At 49.9% G+C, this 22,550-nt stretch overlaps 1 protein-coding gene across 1 annotated transcript in view; it reads right to left on the minus strand.

The window, feature by feature from the left end:
* Positions 1-19,601: 19,601 nt before the first annotated feature.
* Positions 19,602-22,550, minus strand: part of CYP51A1 (cytochrome P450 family 51 subfamily A member 1) — a 132,005-nt gene continuing 129,056 nt past the window's right edge. Inside the window, exon 10 of the mRNA XM_086941847.1 lies at positions 19,602-20,735. Within this exon, the coding sequence (XP_086797973.1) occupies positions 20,557-20,735 (179 nt within the window). The 3' untranslated portion in view covers positions 19,602-20,556. The remainder of the gene's footprint in view (positions 20,736-22,550) is intronic.

Consider the following 22,550-nt stretch of genomic DNA (forward strand, 5'->3'; position numbering starts at 1 on the left):
CCTCTACTTGTACTTTGTATGCTTTTGTAACCTGCACACATATCACTTTTTAGGTTTCGACCTGGCGAGGGGCACACAGTGCCCCTCCCAGATCGAAAACTTTTGTCTACAGTAGGGATGTTCGGACCGCCTCTGTTTCCCATTGGCTAGCTCCATAAATGGAGGCTAGCCATTGGGAGACAGAGGCTGTCAATCACGCTTTCTCGGGAAAACGCGATTCGGGGGCGTTTCTCTGGCTTTTTTTAAGTCCCGCCCCTTTGTCCCGGGCCGCGCTGTGATTGGCTGCCGGCCCGGGACACCCCCGTGACGTCATTTCCCGGGCCGCGCTGTGATTGGCTGCCGGCCCGGGACACCCCCGTGACGTCAGCCAATCACAGCACGGCCCGGGACCTGACTTGTTTTATTATCTCGCCCCCTCACCAAAGCAGGACCACCTTACACTTATGACACATCTCTAGTGTGTTAGGAACTAGGTTTAGCGCCATGCCTCCAGAGGACTACAAACTGGTAGAACATTAATGCATGGCCAGGGATTGTGAAATCCACTGATGCGAGTACTTTTGAGATGGCCCCTGAGGCTCGTAACAGGCCATCTCCTACGTAAGCGATTGCTTGGCTTACTGTTCTTGACAAGTGACCACGCCCACCTTGTTTCATTTTGGTTCCTGGTTGCTGCGCGTTTGGTGTATTGTCCAGCTCTCCGTCCCGTCTTTAATTATGAGTTTATCCAGCCTTGGCCCCGGACTCCTGCGGACCTCCTTGGCCCCCTTTCAAGAGAGGTACATTCCTGTTGGCGTGCACGTCGCTGTTCCGCTCCGCCCGCTTCTACGCCGGTCAGCGCACCACACCTTTAATTTTGGCATCTCCCTTTCGCCTTTATTCGAGTTGCTGCTCCGCTCCTGTGAACTTGGAGCCGGCCAGCACGCGACCCCCCCAGCCTCATATTTCTTTGCTCGTGAGCTCTGCCTGCACGCGCATTGCTGCTACGCTCCTAATTCCTGAGCCGGTCAGCACGCCGTGTCATAGGTGTCACTCCTCAGAGTTCCCATCATTTCTTTTTATCGTATGTTTTGCTGCTCCGCTCACGTACTCAAGCTGAGCCGGCCAGCACACTACGTTTTGGAGAATTGTTTCCTGTACACACTCACGTTGTTGCTCCGCTCTGCCCGCTACTTTGAGCCAGTCAGCACATGATTTTTCAAAGGCACTTTTTGTGTAGTTTCCCAGTCATATTATCCCATTCCCTTCGGCCCTATAACTCATCTATAGAACCTTGAACCTTCCCTATCCCTCTCAGTTGTTTTATACACCACCACCCAATATCCTCCTACAAACCTGGCAGAGTGATGGATGAGAGTATCCCCTTAGTGTAGTACATGCAAAACAGAAACATCCTAGATACATCAACTACTGGCTCCTGTTTCTTTCACGATGTTCAGGGATTTTCCTCTCTCCCTTGGCCTTGTTTTTTTAGCCGTCTCTCTCCCGCCCGCCCACTGTCCGTGCCTCCTCCCTCCCGCCCGCCCACTGTCCGTGTTCGATGCCTTCATAAATAAAAGAAATAAATAAAATCCCCCTCCCTCCCGTTGTCCTGCCTTCTCCCTCCCGCCCGCCCACTGTCCGTGCCTCCTCCCTCCCGCCCGCCCACTGTCTGTTTCCGATGCCTTCATAAATAAAATAAATAAATAAAATCCCCCTCCCTCCCGTTGTCCTGCCTTCTCCCTCCCGCCCGCTGTCCGTGCCACCCCCCGCCCGCAAGCTGTCCGTGCCACCTCCCGCCCTCCCACCCACTGTCTGTGATGCTGTGAGGAGAGGGGAAGGTGTGTGGGAGGGGCAGGCGCAAGACGGCGCGTGCCGTGCCTGGAGAGAGGAGCGTGGTGCGCGAGACCGGGGGACATGCACTTCTCCATCCCAGAGACCGAGACCCACAGCGGGGAGGGCGGGTCCTCCTACGTGGTGAGTGATTGGGTCCCTGAGGGCGCCCGTGCCTCTCACCTCTCTGCTTTACTCTGTGCCCTTCTCACCCCACCTATCTCTGGCTGTCCCGCTGTCTGTCTGCGGGTGTTGTCACCCTCTCCTCCTGTGTCCAGCTGGCGGTGCTCCTTTTGATTTTGATTATCCTGCATCTCTCGTGCCTGTCACCCCTCTTCTTACCCCGCCCCCATCATGCCGGTACATGAGCATCCTCCTGTCTGTACCCCCACTCCCCCTCTGCAGGGCCAGTCTCCCCTTCTGCCTACAATAGACTAGAGTCGACTCTGCACTGGCGTGGCTTCCGTTCTGTTGTGCCCGAACACCATGCAGCAGCCGGTGCCCACGTGAGGGCCACAGTGCCCGGGAGGCTCTCAGCACATCCCTTGGCGCCTACCTACCGACTGCCCCCAGTGCCACGTTAAGGAGGCGGAGTCATCCCCCACCTGCCCCCCAAGTCTGCCCCGTTCGTCAGAGCATCAGATGCATTTTTAATATTATTTACATAGCGCTACCCGTACCCCCTTGTGGCCTGAAGCGCTTCCTCACTTCTTAAGTGGCTACTCCGTGTATGTCTAGCGCTTCCTGGCCCTGTCCTGGTCACGGAAGCGCTACCGTTTTCACTGACCCCCTGGGCGCTTTTCGTGGTGCAGGATTCGTAGCGTGTTGCTTGTACATTGGCCTCTGTGGGGTAATTGGGTGCAGCATGGAAGGTTTTGTATGTAGTGCTCGCAGCTACAAGTTTTATCTTTGAAATGCTGCAAAGAGCGAGTCATCTTATAATACAAACTCGGAGCGCAGCATTTTATTAGCCTCAGAAGGATGAAAGGCCCAAGTGGCTCCTCCAGCGTGTAAGCTGCAGGTTGCAGATACGTCTCACTTTCAGGCGCATTAACCCACTGAGCTATGCCGACGGGCTTTCCTGCTGTTTCTGTTTAGAGATCGGATGCCTGATGGTGAACTTTAACTGCAAGTCCTGCCTGGCTTCCTCCCGCCACACTGGCCCCGGGGATCTCACGGGCCGTTTACAAAATATGAACCAAACAATGCAATCCACTAAATATACCATAATGCACCTTGACACCGCGATCTTCGCCCTGCTCACCTGGCTCCGGCCTCCATCCGGAAGGCCTGTCCTGCAGCGCTCCGTGGGCCCCCTGCCGGGGCTGCCCCCCTCCTTCTGAGCGCCTCCCCCCGTCACTCACCTCTTGGTGGGAGCTGATTTAGAGGCTGTTCCAGTTTATTTACTGCCTTTCACTGAGTGAAACGCAACCTTTGACCCTGCGCACTCGCCAGGATCAGCAGGGGACGACCCTCACCTGGGAGGGAAGGAAGGAACAGGGGGCTATAATTACAAGGAAATGGCGCAGCGGGGTGTTGCGGCCAATTTAGCTGTGCCATGCCGCGTCATTTAAAACAAGCGCTGGCGTTGCCAATAGGTTTCGCATTTGGAAATTTGGAGCTATTGGTTTTGTAAATGACATTTTATATTTATATATCGTTATTGGCATTGTCAATAACAATATATAAATATAAAATGTCATTTACAAAACCAATAGCTCCAACTTTCCAAAGGCGAAACCTATTGGCAACGCCAGTGCTTGTTTCTCCTGTAATGTACCGATTGCTACCTCATGTATTTGGGTTGCTCACTATTGTCATTTTTTATCATGTAACTTAACGTTTGCTTTTGTAATTTGTTAATTTGCAATTGTTTCCTCTTGTATCATTACTGGTCCTAAAGTGAAGCGCTCTGACACCTTCGGGTAAAGTCCGCGCTATATAAAATCGCATAAATAAATAAATACATAAATAAAATAAAAATAAATGCCGAAATTGCAACTATGCCGAAAGCGGGATTGAACCCGGGTCCTCCTGCTCTGCAGTCACACGCTTCTCCTAACTGAGCTATTGAAGCGTGCTTGAATTATGACGACGCACGCCTGCCCTTGTCTGGCTCCGCCATGAAGCCTCGCGCACCGAGACTTCCACAGACTCTGCAGCGGGAGAAGGCGCAACACCAGTACGCCGCTTCCCCGGAGCACTCCACCACGCAAGCAGGCCATGGGGGGAGTTAAACCTGGTCGAAGGGGCCGCACTGTCAATGTACGCAACGCTCTGCGGACTACACCGCGCGGGGGCCGCTCCGCCCTAATTAATCATAAAAACCAATAGCGCCCGCGAGCGCTGTACACTAAAGCACCTGAACAGCTCCTCCCCCGTGACGTAGGGGCAGCAGCCGCTCACGGGGGAGCGACGCATAATAGCTTGGTTCTGAGAATCATTGCACCCTGTGACGTAGGGGCAGCAGCCGCTCACGGGGGAGCAGCCATTCTCAGAACACCCCCATCCTCTTTCCGGGACTGCCTCTGGTTCTGACTGAAGAGAAACAATGTATATTGATACTTTGTTTCTCTTCAGTCAAAGGGAGGGGGCGAAGGGCTCCGAGCAGGCTGCACCTGCTTCAGATGCAGAGGGAGAGAGGCTTGCTTCAGCGCAGACCTCTCTCACAGGAGAGCTGAGGGGGCCGGGGCCCCCTGGGGCCCCTTTCATTAACTGTAGAGTGTGAGGCCCCCCGCACTGCAGGGTCTGCGGGGGCGTTTGTTACGCCCCTGCCCCCCACCCCACCCCATCCTTGTCTGTCTCTTCTCGGATGGGGGCCTGTCCCTGTCTCTTCTCTTCTCTTCTCTTCTCTTGTGGGGTGGGCCCCCACCCCATCCTTGTCCCTGTCTCTTCTCTTTTCTTGTGGGGTGGGCTTTGTTTATCGAGAGGAGAGAGTGGGGGCCGGGCTCTGTGCTGCCTCAGAGGAGCAGTGGAGACTGCTGTCTCTGGTGCCCCCATCCTCTTTCCGGGACTGCCTCTGACTGAAGAGAAACAATGTATATTGATACTTTGTTTCTCTTCAGTCAGAGGGAGGGGGCGAAGGGCTCCGAGCAGGCTGCACCTGCTTCAGATGCAGAGGGAGAGAGGCTTGCTTCAGCGCAGACCTCTCTCACAGGAGAGCTGAGGGGGGCGGGGCCCCCTGGGGCCCCTTTCATTAACTGTAGAGTGTGAGGCCCCCCCGCACTGCAGGGTCTGCGGGGGCGTTTGTTACGCCCCTGTCATATCTGTGATACAGTCTTTAAGTCTTGGGGGTCTTTTGCTCCCCCACTGTATAGCTATACGTCTCTTGGCTAGCAGTAAAGCAACTGCCAGAAATTTCCTGCGCCTGGCATATTTGAGTTTTCTAACGCCTAATATACACACCAAGGGGGTGTTGGGAATCTGTTCCGACAGCATCTCAGTTAGTGTGGCCGTGACGTCGCTCCAATATATCTGCAATTGGGGGCATGACCATGACATGTGCAAAAAATCAGCACATGGTGCATTACATATTTGGCAGTTATCGGTCTCTCTAAGACCAAATTTGTGTAGTTTAGCCGGTGTATTGTATAGCTGATGGAGGAACTTAAAGTGGATAATCCGCAGGTTGCAATTGGACGTGAGAAGCGTGAGTTGTGTACAGCTGTATTGCCAGTCATGTTAGTCTATTGTACCACCCAGTGCTATTTCCCATCTGTTTTCTGCAACATTGGGCATCTCAGCCTGTTCTTCTTGGGCTGTATTGTATAGGCGCAACATTAAATTCTTACCTGTAGTTGCAGTTAATAGTGTTTGTAATGTGTTCAAGTGCATGGGTTCTTCTGGAAATGTAGTGTATAGTGTTCTAATTGCTGCTCGTAGTCTCAAATACGCAAATTTCTTCAAGGGGGATTGATGTGCCCCAGATGGAGGGGTCCGCCGAGTCGATAAATTTATTATGTGGAAACATATTGCCCATAGTGGTCAGCCCCATTTCAGTCAGTAGCGTACACATTTTCTTTTCCTGCGTGACCGTAAGCTTGGGGTGTCGCGCCAAGGGTAACGTCCGTGCATAAATCGGGAGCTTGTGTGCTCTGTGTGCCTGTGCGAGCCACACCCTGGAGGTGCACTGAGCAGTTTGTATCGTATCACGTGGCGTGTACTTCATCGGGTCCGCTATAAGAGCAGTCAGTGGCCTGGGATGTACGTTATCTTTTTCTACCGCAATGTGTGGGATATGCGCGTGAAGTTTCATCCATAATGTGCATGCTGAGCCTGCGCACAGAGGTAGTATAAGTGACGGTCTGGCGCCTCGAAGCCCCCTAGATGGTATGGTTGGGTCAGAATCTTCCAACTAGTCCTGGCCTGCTTACCTGCCCATGTTAGTCTTTGCAAAGTAGAACGTATACGGACAAAGAATGCCTTATTTAACCATATTGGTATATTCCAAACCAGGTATAGAAACCTAGGCAGTATTATCATTTTCTGCAGAGCTATCCTATCCGCCATGGAGAGAGGCATTTTAATCCATTTATCCACTTGCTCCTCTAGTTTCACCATCGCTTTACCATAGTTCTCTCTGACCACTAGCTCTGGATCACGGTGAATCCAGATTCCTAGATATTTCACTGGATCTGTGCGCCATTTTAGTAGATATTCCAGAGTAGGTTCTGTGGTGTCAGCAGTGAGAGGTATCACAACTGATTTGTCCCAGTTTATACAAAGGCCTGAATATTGCTCATATCGGATATATTCTCTTATGAGCGGATTTAGATTCTTATCTGGGTGTGTGGTGTAAAGGACCATGTTGTCCGCATAAAGCGATATTCCGATAGGTCGGAGGTCGAATTGCAGGGCTGTTTCTGCCTGATTTTGCAAGCTAGTGGTTCCAGGACTAATGCAAATAACATTGGTGATAGGGGGCAGCCCTGTCTGGCGCCTCGTGCTATCGCTATTGGGCTTGATGTGTTCCCATTTATCCTAACGCACAAGTTACTACTTGTGTAACAATATATCTGTAAGAAACATTAGTTAGTGATAGATTCCTTACCTTAGAATATCCCCAGGCGTCAGACTGGATCCGCAAAATTTTGCGTAGCAATACCCCTGCGTGCCGGCAGGCGTCGTCCGCGGCTCCGCGTCCATCGTCGGCGTCGTTAGCGCCGGAATGACGTCGTCGGAGTACATAGACGCCACCCATGCGCGCTGACGTCAGTTCTGATACACAGCTTTTCCGCGCCAGATGTGCAGAGCCTTGATAGAATCAACACTGGTGCCATGAAATTAGGGCCCTGAAAGGGGATGACCTTAACCCTAGATATCGGTTCGCAGAACGGGGAGGATGGGTGGGTCGGTAAGGAATCTATCACTAACTAATGTCTCTTACAGATATATCGTTACACAAGTAGTAACTTGTGCATCTGAAAGAGACACGTTAGTGATAGATTCCTTACCTTAGAATAGATACCCCAGCAATACCAACCCGGGTGGTGGGTCTGCGAACCAATAATCACACTAGAAAGTCCTGGAGGACGGAACGGCCAAAGAAGCCATCCCTACGGACTTGGCTATCCAGGCAATAGTGTCTTGCAAACGTGTGCAGCGAGGCCCACGTAGCTGCCTGGCAAATGTCCTGCAAGGGCACTCCCAGGGCAGTTGTAGTCGCCGTGGCCCGAGTGGAATGAGCCCTCAGTCCAACAGGGTGTTCCTTCTTAGCCAAGGAGTAACACGCCTGAATACACAAGATGATCCACAGCGAGATGGTCCGCTTGTACACCGCCTTTCCCTTCTTAGCGCCCACGTAACCAACAAAGAGTTGGTCATCCACCCGGAACTGGCGTGTGTGATCCAGATAGTAAGAGAGCGCATGTTTTGGGTCCAGACGGTGGAGCCTCTCTTCCTCTTTCGAGGGATGCGGAGGCGGAAAGAAGGTGGGCATGGTAATGGACTGCCCGATGTGGAAGGCCGTGACAACCTTGGGCAGGAAAGAGAGTCTTGTCCGCAACACAACCTTGTCCGGATGAACAGAGAGGAAAGGAGGTGTAGAAGAAAGAGCCTGGAGCTCACTCACTCTCCTGGCAGAGGTGATGGCAACCAGGAAGACAGTCTTCAAGGTAAGAAGATGGAGAGGACAGTTGTGGAGCGGCTCAAAGGGAGCACGCATTAGGTAGGTAAGCACAAGATTCAAGTCCCACTGGGGCATCACAAAGGGAACGGGAGGAAACATGTGAGTGATGCCCTTTAAAAACCTGTTTACAATCGGGGACTTGAACAAGGAAGGTTGATCGGGTAGCCTTAAGAAGGCGGAAAGGGCAGAAAGGTAGCCCTTGATAGTGCCCAGAGCAGAGCCCTGCTGGGCAAGAAAAAGAAGGAAGAGGAGAACCTCAGAAAGGGGTGCAGAGAGTGGATCCACAGCCTTTGCTGTGCACCATGCCACAAATCTGTTCCACCTGCAGGCGTATACCGACTTCGTGGAGGTACGCCTGGCTGCCAGAATGACATTTACAGACTTCGGGAGGCAAGTCAAATGGCCTCAACTGTCACCGCTCAATCTCCTAGCTCGTAGGTGGAGACTGGACAGGTTCGGGTGGAGGACCGTCCCCTGCTGCTGCGACAGAAGGTCCTCCCGAAGAGGCAGACGAATCGGGGGATCGACTGACATGCTGAGTAGCTCGGGATACCAGTATCTTCATGCCCAGTCCGGAGCCACAAGGATAACCTGGGCCCGATTGCGCCTGATCTTCTTCAGCACTCTGGGCAGAAGTGGTATAGGCGGAAAGGCGTACAATAGACCGCAACTCCACTCGCGACGAAAAGCGTCTCCGAGCGAGTGTCGCCTTGGAAACTCCAACGCGCAGAACTGATGACATTGCGCGTTCTCTTCTGTGGCGAATAGATCTAACCAAGGCTCTCCCCACTGCTGAAAGAGGCCTTGCGCCGGTCCGAGTTCAGACGCCATTCGTGATCCATCATGCACCGGCGGCTGAGTTCGTCCGCCCTGGCGTTCAGAGAACCTGCCAGGTGTTGAACCACCAGGGTCACGCCCTGATGTTCCAGCCACTGCCAGAGGCGCAGAGACTCCTGGCATAGGGTCCACGACCCCACCCCGCCCTGTTTGTTGCAGTACCACATGGCGGTGTTGTTGTCTGTGAACACCTGCACTACACTCCCCCGGACAGAGGGGAGGAATGACTTCAGTGCAAGACAGATCGCCCTCAGCTCCAGAAGGTTGATGTGGAGCCGGGACTCCGCTGGAGACCAGAGGCCTCTGGTCTCCGCCTCTCCCATGTGGCCCCTCCCCCCCCAGCCCAGGAGGGACGTGTCCGTCACAACTACGTGCTCCGGTGGGGTAGGGAGAGGGATCTGCCACTGACCCAATCGTGGTCCGTGAGCCACCACTGCAACTGTCTTGCAGTGCCCTCCGAGATCAAGACATGGTCGGACAAGTTGCCCTGATGCTGGGCCCACTGAAACTTCAGGTCCCACTGCCGAGCCCGCATCCGCCGCCGGGCGTGATGCACCAGAAGGATGCAGGAGGCCATCAGCCCCAGAAGCCGCAGCGTCAACCTGACCGAGACTCGGGATAAAGGCTGAAAGATCGGAATCATAGCCTGAATATCCCGAACCCGCTGTTCGGGAGGATAAATCCGAAACTGCACCGGGCCAGAACCGCTCCGATGAAGAGGAGCTTCTGGGAGGGACACAGGTGCGACTTCGGCACGTTGATGGAGAACCCCAGCAGGTGCAGGAGATCGGCCGTAGTCTGGAGGTGGCTGACGACTGTCTGGGCCGAGCCCGCCTTCAACAACCAGTCGTCGAGGTAGGGGAAGACTGACACCCCTAACCTGCGCAGATGGGCTGCGACCACCGCCATCACTTTCGTGAACACCCGTGGGGTGCTGGTAAGGCCGAAAGGGAGCACGGTAAATTGAAAGTGCTCGTGGCCTACCGTGAACCGAAGGTAACGCCGGTGGGCCGGCAGGACAGGGATATGGAAATAAGCGTCCTGCAAGTCCAACGCTACCATCCAGTCTCCGGGGTCCAGGGCAGCTAAGACCTGAGCCAGAGTCCGCATCTTGAACTTCTCCTTCCGGAGGAAGCCGTTGACGTTCCGTAGGTCCAAGATAGGGCATGGGCCCCCTTTGCCCTTCTTGGGTACCAGAAAGTAGTGGGAGTAACAACCACACCCTACTTCCGGCCCAGGAACGCGCTCGATGGCCCCCTTGGCCAAGAGGGCCGTGACTTCCTCTTGCAGAAGTTGCAAGTGATCCCCCGACACGCGGTGGAATTGCGGTGGCATGGCTGGAGGGGTCGCCTCGAAGGGGAGGGAGTAGCCCCTTCGGACGATTTGCAGCACTCACCTGTCCGATGTGACAGTGCGCCAGTGGAAGAGGTGATGGCGAACCCTGCCCCCCACTGGCGTCACATGGGCCTGAAAGCAGGGACTAGGAGGGTTTTGAGACAGGTGCTGCGAGGGAAGGTGTGGACTGGCCTCGCCGTGGTCCCCGACCGCCGCTACAGCGGTTTCCACGGCCGCCACCGCGCTGTTGAGCGTTCTGCGGCGCGTGGCTGGCGGCACGTGTTGGGGGCGCCCCTTCCTTGGCCACGAAAGGAGCGAAAGGCACCCGTTTGCTGGCGTGGGGCCGAGAGGCCCAAGGACTTGGCCGTAGCCCTGGAGTCCTTAAAACGCTCAGGCGCAAGGTCCGCCTTGTCGCCAAAGAGGCGACTGCCATCGAACGGCATATCCAGAAGGGTAGCATGGACATCGGCCGAAAAGTTGGCGGACCTCAACCAGGCGTGGCGTCAAACCGCCACCGTCGTTGCCATCGCCCTGCCCAGTGAGTCCGTTGTATCCAGCCCACACCGGATGGAATACCGTGCTGCATCTCGACCCTCCGCAAGGGCTTGGGCGAGTTTTTCCTGGGGACTCCTCCGGACATTGTGGCAGCACTTCCGTGACCGTGTCCCACAGGGTGTGGGTGTAGCGGCCCAAGAGGCATGCGGTATTGACTGACCGCAGTCCCAAACTCAGGGACGAGAACACCTTCTTCCCGAACTGTTCGTACCTCTTGGATTCCTGATCGGGCGGGGCCGTCCGGAATGCGGTCTGGGAAGTGGATGCCTGGATGACCAGGCTCTCGGGGGTGGGATGGGTGGACAAAAAGCATGGGTCGCCCGGGGCCAGGCGGTAGCGTCTGGCCACATTCCTATCCACAGGCGGACCTGTGGGTGGCTTGGACAAAGTGCCCACAAGAACGTCACACAAGGCCTCATTGAACGGCAGTAGAGGCTCACTGGAGCCTGCCTGCGGTTTAAGGACCTCAGTGAGGAGGTTAGTCCTCACGGCTACGACAGGGAGCTCAAGGTTTAGGGCCTTGGCTGCCCTCGTCAACACTACACTATAAGCAGCCCCCTCCTCCGTAGCCACGGTTGGAGGGGAGACAAATCCAGTGTCTGGCCAAGTGTCAATTCCACTGGTCTCCCCAAGCTCATATGTCCAGTCCTGTTGAGACTGGCACTCCAGTGCCAGAGGGTCCTCAGACCCCTCCCAATCATCCTCGTCACCCATCTCCTGTAGTTCAGGGTCAGCAGATGGGGCCAGTTCATGGAAAAAGAAATCCCCAAAGGCCGTCGGTAGCGGCGCCCAGCGGCGCCGCTCCGACGCCGGAACCGGACCGAGATTGGATCGGGGAAGGCGCCCATAGCAGGCGCCGGGGTTGACACCCGCTGGGCCGGCGCCGGTGAGGTCGTGAGTTCGACCGGCGACGACCCGGATCCGGAAGCGGATCCAGGGAGGGCCTGCGGGACCGGGACCGAAGTCGCCGGCGGCGCCGGGGCCGAAGCACCCGACGGCGTCGGAGCCGAAGCACCCGACCCGCTAGGCCTTCCAGCCGGGGCCGTTGGGCCCGGAGGCGCCACGGAACCCGGCTGAGGAGGGAGGGACTTCATGGCCATGAGGTACCGCTCGACCTCCTCAGGCGTCGCGTCATGCCCAGGGACCCGAAGGTGTGGGGCAGGCGGCGACGTCCGCGACTCCGTTGGAGCCGCGTGGGTGGTGTCACCCGAACCCCCGGCCGCATCGCGCAAGCGTCGGGGTGGGTCAGAGGAACGATGGTGTTTCTCCGACCTCTCATGCCTCTTACCTGAGGACTTGGATCCTGACGACCGATGTCCACTCCCGGAGCTGCGAGGGCTCCGACCCCGCGACCTGTCCCTCGACCTCCTGTGGGACCGGGACCCGGCGCAGGCCCGACTGCCGGAGTTCCAGTCGCTTGCAGGACTGCTCCCGCCTAGCTTTAGACGTCAGGGCCTGGCAGAGCAGGTGCGGTCGTCGTGGTCGAGGCCTAAACACTTGAGGCACCGGCGATGGAGGTCGGTAACCGACATCAGTCGGTCGCACTTGGAACAGGGTTAAAACCCGGGCATCCCTACCTGCACCATAGGAGTCGAAGACTCGAGCAAAGAAATGATCAAAAAGTTTAGTCAAAAAAGACTAAGGGGTAGAGCTTCTCCGGGTCTGCGCTAGCTGGCGCGGAAAAAAGAACTCCGACGACGTCATTCCGCCGCTAACGACGACGACGGATGTGGAGCCACGGACGACGCCTGCCGGCGCGCAGGGGTATTGCTACGCAAAATTTTCCAGATCCAGTCTGACGCCTGGGGATATTCTAAGGTAAGGAATCTATCACTAACGTGTCTCTTTCAGATTCGTGCTTTAGGTGCAGCATATAACAGTAATATCCATTTTAGAAATGGTTCTGGCAACCCCATCCTCCGAAGAGTGACAAACATGAAGTCTCACTCCACCGAGTCAAATGCCTTGGCTGCGTCTAGAAGAGCAGCAGCTGCTGGTATTTCCGGATCTAACTGGTGGTATAATGCGAATATAGTACGTCTATTGTGCGTGGTGGATCGTGTGGGCATGAAGCCTGCCTGGTCCGGTAGCACTAAATTACACACTAGCGGTTGTATTCTGGTCTCGATTATTTTTGCCAGTATCTTGGAGTCTATGTTTATCAGAGATAACGGCCTGTACGAGTCACATTCAGTAAGGTCCTTACCTGGTTTTGGAAGCGCTATCAGGAGTGCCTCATTTAAGGATGCCGGGAGTGTGCCCTCCTCATAGGCCTCTTCATACATCTCTGCTAAATGAGGTATCAGTAGATATCGGAATTCTTTATAGAATTCTCTGGGGAGGCCATCAAGGCCCGGAGCCTTATTATTGGGGAGCGAGTTAATGACATCTATAATTTCGTCTTTAGTAATATGTTGGCAGAAGTAAAATGGTGTGTATCTGATAACCACTCCAGTGCCACGTCATCGAGATAATCATGTATGTCAGGTATAGGGTCAGTTCCTGGGCGGTGTACAAGTGAGCATAGTATTTTGTTAAGCAGTCTAGGATAGCTGGAGTGTCATATACTGATTGACGCTGATCGTTTCGGATCTGTGTAATGTACGCCGTGGCATGGGCAGGTCTGATTTTATATGATAGCGCTCGACCAGGCAGCCCGCCCTCTCCATAGTTCCTAGCCGTGTAGTTGCACGAAATGTATTTTATTTCATCGTCTGCAAACGCTGTTATATTTATCTATCAGCCTCCTAATTTCAGCCAGTAGTTTTTTATTGTTAGTGTCCCCAAATTCTTGTTCAAGTCTGGTGATGTCGGCTTCTATCCTATTCAGTTGTTGTTTGATGTCCTTTAGAATGCCTGCGTGTTTACTGATATAATGGTCCCTGATAGTTACCTTGAAAGTCTCCCAAAGTGTCTTTGTGCTGGTGACCGAGCCTGAATTGTGTTCAAAGTATTCTAGTATCGCCTGCCGCAATTCCTCACGGAACACCTGGTCCTGCAGCGCTGACTGTCTCAGTCTCCAAGTGAATTACCACGGGGTATGTGTTGGGATCGCCAGTCCTGGGTGCCTGAGCCTCCATAAATCTGCCATGTTCCAGTCCGCCAATCCCTCCCTTAAGTCTTTAGCCGATTGTTTGCCATATCTATCATTCCCAGTTGACCTGTCTATTGTAGGGTCTAAACAAGTGTTAAAGTCCCCGCCCCATAATATGGCATTGGGTTGTAAATCCCTTAACTGTGCCCAGATTTGTACGAAAAAAGAGGGGTCATCATTATTTTGGCCATACACATTGACAATTGTTAACACTGTGCCGCCAAAACAACCCTTTACTATGACATATCTTCCCTGATCATCTGTTAAAGACTGAATGATTGTAAAGGGTGTGTTACGTTTCACTAATAAAAGGACCCCCCCTAGCATATGAGGAATAAGACAATGAGAGTTTGTATGCAGCCCGTCGGACACCTATCCTTTGCCCTCTGAGGTCTGTCAAATGTGTCTCTTGTATACAAGCTACGTCCACTTTGTGCTTATCTAAATATGAAAACACTTTCCGTATTTTCTGTGGGTGGTGAGGTCCTCTGACGTTCCAGGTCAGGAACGTCAATGTTCTGTGCTGATTCAGAGTGCGGCCATCAGCCATATCTCTACCTTCTGTCCAGTCGTGATGTACGAAGTGTCTCATATAATCTGCCATGTGTTCATCTGCCTTTATGCTGCTGGTTGGAGATTTTTGCTTAACTCCCTTACCCTCCCCTGCCCACTCCACCATTCCCTTATCAGTGGAGACAATCCCAGCGAATGCAACAAACATTTCCCAGTGCAAAAAAAAGGGCAAGGAAAAAAAAGAAAACCGTAAATAACTTGTGTGGTTCACACAAAGGGGCCAGAGTTGCCTCCCCGTTTCTTGTGGCAAAAGCCACATGGGTAAAAGCCCAGTCAAGGCATATAACAGAACTCAATAATGTACTAAATGTTTTAATCATTACTTGGAGGACATCATCCATATCAGCGGCCAGTAACTCCAAACATGTCTATAATACGTGTGAAGTTCTGGTATTACAATTGGAACGTTAATAAAAATATTGTCTGTCGACTTATCTGATCCTGCAATGCGAAGTCCGTTGTGCATCTAAGCTTCTTCCAAAAGGCTCACCGCTGTCCGCTCCACAGAAAGAGCACCTGCGCTTCAAATCGCCGAGAAGTAAATGCAAAGTCCGCTGTGCAATTATGAAGCGTCCACTCATTCAACATCTGATGTAGTAGATTGGTCGCCTTGCTCCCCTCTCGGCGATCTTCTCCACATGTTCGTCGGACCTCTCTGCTGTACAAATTTCAGGACTTCCTGTGGTTCGGTGTAGATCCGCAATTTACCGTTGTCTGTGATTTTCAGTTGTGCTGGGCACAGCATAGCATACGGTATGTTTAAGTCCCTCAATTCCTGTTTCGCTACGCAAAACTTCTTCCTCGCTTCTTGCACCGATGCTGTAAAGTCTGGGTACATGGAGATGTCCATTCCTTCATGGGTCAATGTGCCTAGTTCTCTGGCCTTACGGAGCGCTGCGTCCCTGTCTCTGTAATGTAAGATTCTGGCTATGATCGGCCTCGGTCGGGATCCAGCTGGTGGCTTTGGCGCCAGTGATCTGTGAGCCCTTTCGACAATGAAGATGTCGGAAAAGGTGTCTCGCCCCAACATTTTTATGAGTAGTTGCTCCACACAGCGTTTCATCGGATCGGTGTTTGTCGTTTCTGATACTTCCGTCTGGCGGATGTTGTTTCTTCGGGATCTCGCTTCTAAATCCTCCACTTTCGCCGTCATTGCCACCAGTTGCCTCTCCATTCTGATCCGTTTCGTGTCCATCTGCACGTGACCTCAGCTTCAGATATCCTGCACTCCGCCATGTCTATTCTCTCGGTGTGTTTGTCTATGCGTTCAGACATTCTGTCCACTCTGTATGTCAAAGAGTCTATCTTACCATCGATGTTAGTCAGTGCCGCTTGGATCGTGGTACACATAGTTTGTATATCAACATTCGACACCCCGCCCGATGCCCCTGCCGTCGATTGCGCCGCTGTGTGTTCTTCTGGATTGTGGTCTTGTTGCTTCTTTGCCTGCTCAAAGTTTATTTTGGGCTGGGTGCGGTCAATCTTACCCATGATGCGATTCGTTTTTTATCTTGCCCGCAGTACCCTGGTGACGCCGATGCAATAGTTGGGTCCTGCCAATCTTCTGTGGTTGTCCAGTAGTACCAATGCAATGTATTCCGTTCAATTTACTTGTCTTATATTTGAATGCCTGTCACAAATTCAGTTCCGTGCCAGAGCGTAGTCCCTGAGTACATCCCTGGGTAATGCTACCCGAGAGCGCTATAGATAGAGTTTCTTGAAGTACTTAAATTAGTCTCTTACGTTAGGTCGCTGCCCCAGCTGTGTCTTCAGTGCCCAGATTTGACGAGCTACGTCCGGCACACTGCGTCTCTCATCACTCAGAATCGCAGCCCCATGCTCACTCTGCTCACGCGACACCCCACCAGAACTATGGTTGTGCCCGGTGTATTCTCTCTAGTTGTTGTCGCTGTTTCATAGTACACTGGCTAGTCAGGGACAAAATATTTAAAGCTGTCCCATAACTCCCGGGAGAGTTGCTGCATTGGCGTTCTTTAGATGGGTGAAAGCTGTGCCGCATTTCTGTTTCCTGTGGCGTCCATTCTTTTGCTCTCTCTCTGAGGAAGCAGTGAATACTCAAGCTGAGGCACGTTTTCTTCTGACTGCTGTTAAGATGATGGAATCAGGATTTGGGTCAGCTTTAAGGAAGTCGTGTCTTGCTGGGAAAGCTTCTACTTCTTTAGAAGTAGCACTTTTACAGTTGCAAGAGTGAGACATTTCTCTTCCTCAACATCCTGAAGATCTGGTACAAGAGGCAAAAGGGGTCTCATTGTTGCTCTTAAATGAAGTTTTTTTTAGAATAACAGACTGCTTGTTGAAGACTGCCTAAAATGATGTTTAAAATATGTAGCCGCTCTAATTAAGGCATCCTAGAACGTCAGTATGTCCTCTATGGAAGATAGTCTAGACCGCGACTCTTCTACTGAAGTCAATGTATAGGATATATGCGTTGACTCCATTTAAGGTGATCTTGATCTAGAGCGAGGGTAGGATCAACCCCTCCTATTGGAGGATGTTCTGGGCTGCATAGTTGAAATTGGTAAAGGGGGTTTCAATTTTCTGATTGGAGACATTGAAGTTGCTTTTGAAGCCCTTCTGATAACCGAATGAAGTAATGGTTCTAGATGTGTTTGCCTAGGATCTTCCAGTGGTTTTATCGGGTTCAAAGGGCAAAGCAGTAAAAGAGCTGAATCTTGACTTTCATCCACTTGCAAGTTCTGTTCACTGGGATATTGTTGTGAAGCTGCAGAATGGGTGGAAGGCGATGCAGGCAATCTTGGAGAAGAAGGTAATATAACTGGAGTGCTTCTCAACATCTGAAGGTGGTCGAGTTGACCACGATCTACATCATTTTGACTTCATAAATTGCAATGCTGATGTCGGCCAATGACTAGGCAATTGTAGGAGAACGCTGTTGTGATCTTTGGTGTTGCAGATTGTCTTGCAGTCGACATAAGAGTGCCTTGAGGGCGCGTGTTGTTGACATTTATGTTTTGCTTTTGATCCATCTCTAGATCGCGAGCAAGTAGCCGTTGATCACCTTTATAGTGACACTGTGGGTTTCGTCTTTGTTGATCTCTAGATGACGATAGTTTGTCTGAAGATCTCAGTCTGTGGGAAGCTTTTTCAGATTGAGGAACACTTACAGAGGAAGGATGAAAGGCAGATCTTTCCAGCCTTTTCCTTTTTCTGCTTTCATATTTTGCAACAGACCTCTAACTTTTATGACCTCTCTGTCTTTCAGTGGCCTCTTAGACATGTTTCTATAAATATTGCAGCCTTTTACCTGATGAGATAAAGACAGACATACCACACATACTTTGTATGCATCAGATAAAAATAGGCTTTCTCAACAGGAGAGGTGATCAGATGTCGAGTAACACTAGTTTAAAAATATTCCTGACTTGAAAAGTGTATTCCTTTAGAGCTGTGAAACCCCCAGAGTTGCACTGGGGTCCTCCCTGAAGCAAGCTAGAAAAAAGAACTGGATCTGGCAGGTAACTGCGGGTACAAAGTATAGTGAGTAGGGGTTCATCAGAAATCCTAAAGGAGCAGTCTGTTTTTTAGGAGCATCCAGAGGTGAGTTTAATTCATCTGTGCATGTGACCAGGCCACTGGTGTTTTATAGGTCAATGTATAAGCCAGCATCAGTGTAATGAGGGACAAACAGATCAAACGCCTCCTCATCATTTTCTTTATTGTGGGGATGATGCTCAAAATATTGTAAAGCATCAGAGAAAGAGGAAAAGAGGAATTCCATTCTTCTGAAATACTCCCTCTAAGACAATTGAACAGTAGGGTACCACAACATGGAGCACACTCTAACCGAAGGCGGTTCCACAGTGAACATCATAGCAAAACCGGTACTGGCACAAACAAAACAACAACTAACAGCAATGCCTGGTGCCAACACAGGCTGCGGTGGCACATGAAATGTCGGGTAGGACCCGGCGGCAGAAGTTAAACTTGATCCATGATGGATCTGTGGGGTTTTGGAACCATTTTGAAGAGCTGTAGCACAGACTCTTTGAGGGCTGTGGTTTGCTGCAGTCAATGATGGCCTAGCGAAATCGGGTGCATCAGCTCCAGAACGGGATCCCAGTCTGATATTGTAGCCAGAGTTTGGCCTCTTGAGCGCTGACCATGAGAACTCTCCCTGGAGCAGGATTATCAAGGCAACGAAAAGCCTTGCCTGGACTTTTAGGAGCATAATTTGAGCCCCAACTAAAATGAATAATTTGATTTATGAAGCCAGGCAAGGTCACCTTGCTTGGCTTCATAAATCTCCAGCAATTTAACACAGCACAAATTGCTGTGTTGCTTTACACTGCTCCAGAGAGGTGTTTCTATGCATGTTCCCATGCAACATCAATGGTTTTGAAGCATTCCCAGATTTACAAGAACGTGTAAACCTGGGAATGCACCAAAAAGATTCAACTCCCAAGGAGAGGTGTAACAAGGAGAAATATCTCTATTTCGCTCGTGTTTTTTTCTTTCTATGTGTGCGGCAGTTGTGCTGCTCCTTTCTGCACAAAAACAATCCTGTATGCAAAGCAGGCAACCTTGCACTGTGGTGAAAGGATGCCTGCATTGACACCCTATTGTGCACCAGCGAGGGGGAAAGGACAGGAATGTGCCGGGTTGCCTTTAATACGGCACATTCCTGTCCTTTCTCAGAGACGCAGCACAGCAAGGTGACTTGCTGCGCAGTGCCACTTTTTCATAAATATGCCCCCTTGTGTTTTCTTTTCATTTAGTCTCTCAACTTCGGCTTGGATTAAGTCGAAGATGGTAAGTGGGATTGGAAACAGCCTCAGGACAGAGAGGGACCAGCCACATTTCTTATGCTCTATCGTGTTTTGCTTTTTCCTCCCTACAGGCCTTCTGATTCACCAGAGAGTAAATGTTGCAAGACTTGGCATGGGAATAGAGAAACCTATGTCAGCATGTAGGGGGAGCGATATAAGCAACTCAGTCGTAATGTCTGAAGTGGAACAGAGATGCAGCAGACACAGGTGGATGGCATGCAGGAGCTAAAGATCACAAGAGTTCCCGTTGCCAGCATGGGGAGTATACACCAGAAAGAGCATTAGCAAAGATAAGATCAGACTTGTTCATCAAGCAGTTTTTTTTTTTGATCAATCACTTTGCTCATCCTCTCCAAATAAAATAAGATAGTGAGCTCTAAACTGTTATTTTCATCTAACAGTTGTCTTGTAATGTGGCTCAATCAAATATTAGTATTTTTAAATCAATACCACACACATATTTGTTCACAAAATCATTTAATACATACAAAATGAACAACCGTGAACGTAACCTGCATCAATTACTAGATTAAGTAATGTATAAAGCAAAAATATTTGACTTCTTTACCCAATTTGCAGGTGTAGTTCATTGTACTCAGTAAATCAATACTCGACATAAAACTGGCGTTTAGCACTCATTCAACATACTATTTTTAATAAAAAAAATATTTTGCTTCAAATGCCAATATTCAACTCAGAACATTTGATGAAAGCCTTTGTGCCATTTAAGGAAACAATCCATACATATGAGAAGTTGAACTTACATAATGTACACTGCATGAGGAAAGATCATGAAAGATCAATTATTTTTGTCTCAATTATTTTGTACACATATTTACAAAACATTTCCTTGAGGCTCTACTTTTTGTTCGAGATACAATGCACTTCTAATACAAACCAATCCTCCCCACCAATATCTGCAAACTTCACCATCGAGAAATAAACATTTGTTTGTGAGATAGGTGGTGTATCAAGACAGGATACCAAAATATTGAGGAAGGTTTAACTTTTGAGGAAGCTGTGTGACAACAATAGGAAATACTCATTTCGCAACTGAATTCTGTATTTTACTAGGCAAAATACATATCAATATACCTCACCTCTTCTAGTACTGTACTAACAAAAACTACATTTCAGTATTTTCCAACATTTTTAGAAAAGGGAGCTAGGACTTGCATGTTGATAGTCATATTTAAGTAAGTAGTAACTGCAAAAAGTTTGTTTTCAAAACAAGTTACTAAACATGTCCAGGAAGGTCAGTCACATGCTTTCTTCAATGGAAAGAAAACCATGAATGGATAGCACATACGAGATATTATCCATTCGATGTTCAGCTTGTCAATACAATTGTAGTTCCAGTGGAGAAAATGTTCTTGACCACGTTCTCTGTTGAAGAGTCATTTTATTTTCACTCCTCAATGTGACCTCCTCTTGTATCGGATGACAGGGTTGTTGGGTGTATGGATCATTGTCGTGTAGTTAATGGTAGGGAAATAGCCATCTACAAGATCAAATTCATATAAGCGAAGCATAGTAGACCAGATTGTCTTTATCTGGGTGTATGCAAAGTTTTCCCCAATACATCGATGACGACCTACAAAATAATAAAATGAAGATGTAAAACAAGTGAAGACACACATTATCTATAGTATTAATGAAGTGATCATAATGAGATTGTTAGGAGATGGGGAGTGTGTGCTGTCTGTAGGCTGCAACTTTAGAAGTGATTGCAAATAGAAATTTGAAATATATTGATCTGCAAAAGAAAGTACACAGGAAAAAACAAATAAAGGTTACAGGGACGTGATAGGTAGGTTCAGATTTTACACACACAACACCATATACATTCAGCAGTAATTAACTCAAGTAACAATAACTTGTGCACTAAGGTGATTATAACTTGGGCCCTCCCTGCACATTTTCTCATCAATAATGTCAGTGCAAATGTGGGAGTGATATTATTAATGATGTCATAGAAGATGTCATGAGTGATGTAATATGGGAGGTAATTAGCAGTGCATGGCTTTTTTAAACTCTATTTCCTAACTATAACATCCCTGTAACTTTTGTTTTTTGTGTGTGAATTTCACTGTTTTATTTAAATATAAATTGTATTACGATTTGACCTATAAGTTCAGTTTACTGATATACATTTCCACAAGCTTATAAATACATTTTATTCACATATTTATTCTTATTATATATTTTTTTTAAACTAAAAATATAAAAATGAAGGTGAGGTAACATTTAGTCTTTTTATAAATGTAATGCATCAAGTTTGAAAAAAAAACTTTTAGGGATCCGCCGAGAATCCTCAGACAATTAAGGGGCCTGCCGGTTATATTGCATGCATTCCATACTAAAATAGCAACACATTTAATGCAAACTAGAAGTGTATCACTGCCTGTATGTGGATGTGTGAGTGGCTGTGGGTTTGTGAGTCTCTGTGTGGGTGTGTGGTACAACTATCTGATACTGCCACAGAGTGCCCACCTCAGTCCCTGGAAGACATGCTCTGAATATTCCACCCATGTGCCAGGAGTAAACAACCCAAGCTACTCATCCTTAAGGTTGTACTCAAGGCTTATCGTAGAAGTTAGTATACTACGTGCACAACAGTTCTGTATGCTCCGGCCCTACCGCTACAGGGTACACCTCTCTGAGACGGTGGAGTGACCGCTGCAGAACTAGTAACATGGCTAACTGCAGGAGTGTAAATGCTGCAAGATCTTTATCAGGAAGGGGTGCTTATACCATATGAGGACCTGGTGGATATGAACGACCTACCGCCTGGTCAGTTTTTACAATACTACTCTATCCTAGCAGCCCTCTTAAATGGGTAAATGGGGTGAAATGAGCGCGGAACAGCCCACAAATCTTACCATACAATACTTGCATGTTATGGGCAGGTGTAGGCACCTTACCCGATGATTTCCAGAATCGCTACGCTTCCACACAGCAATATCGATGACACCTGTTAGACAGAGGTGCGATGGCCCTTTTTCAGATAAGGAGTGGAGAGAGGCACTAAATAGTCCCATTTACATCCTGCGTAATTCACGCTTTAGGCTCATCCAACATTATGTACTCCAGTGGGCCGACCTCACTCAGGAAAAAAATTAATTAACATATTCTATAGGAAGACAGATGTGTTGTGCCCCAGATGTCAGCAAACAGATGCAGACTTACTACACATGCTGTGGGCCTGCTCATCTTTACATATTATTGCCACCAAGTTTGTGACACCCTGGCAGCGTTCACCGACCGCCAACTGGAGTGCACATGAGAGGAGGGCATATTGCACCTCTACCCAAGAGGCTAAAGGTCAACTCCAGCTTCCTTGATTTAGGCATGCTGACTGTTAAGCGTATGATTACAAAAAGATGGAAGAAACCTGATCGCCCTGTAT

The sequence above is a fragment of the Lissotriton vulgaris genome, chromosome 10, assembly GCF_964263255.1.
Source record: "Lissotriton vulgaris chromosome 10, aLisVul1.2, whole genome shotgun sequence".
NCBI lineage: Eukaryota > Metazoa > Chordata > Amphibia > Caudata > Salamandridae > Lissotriton > Lissotriton vulgaris.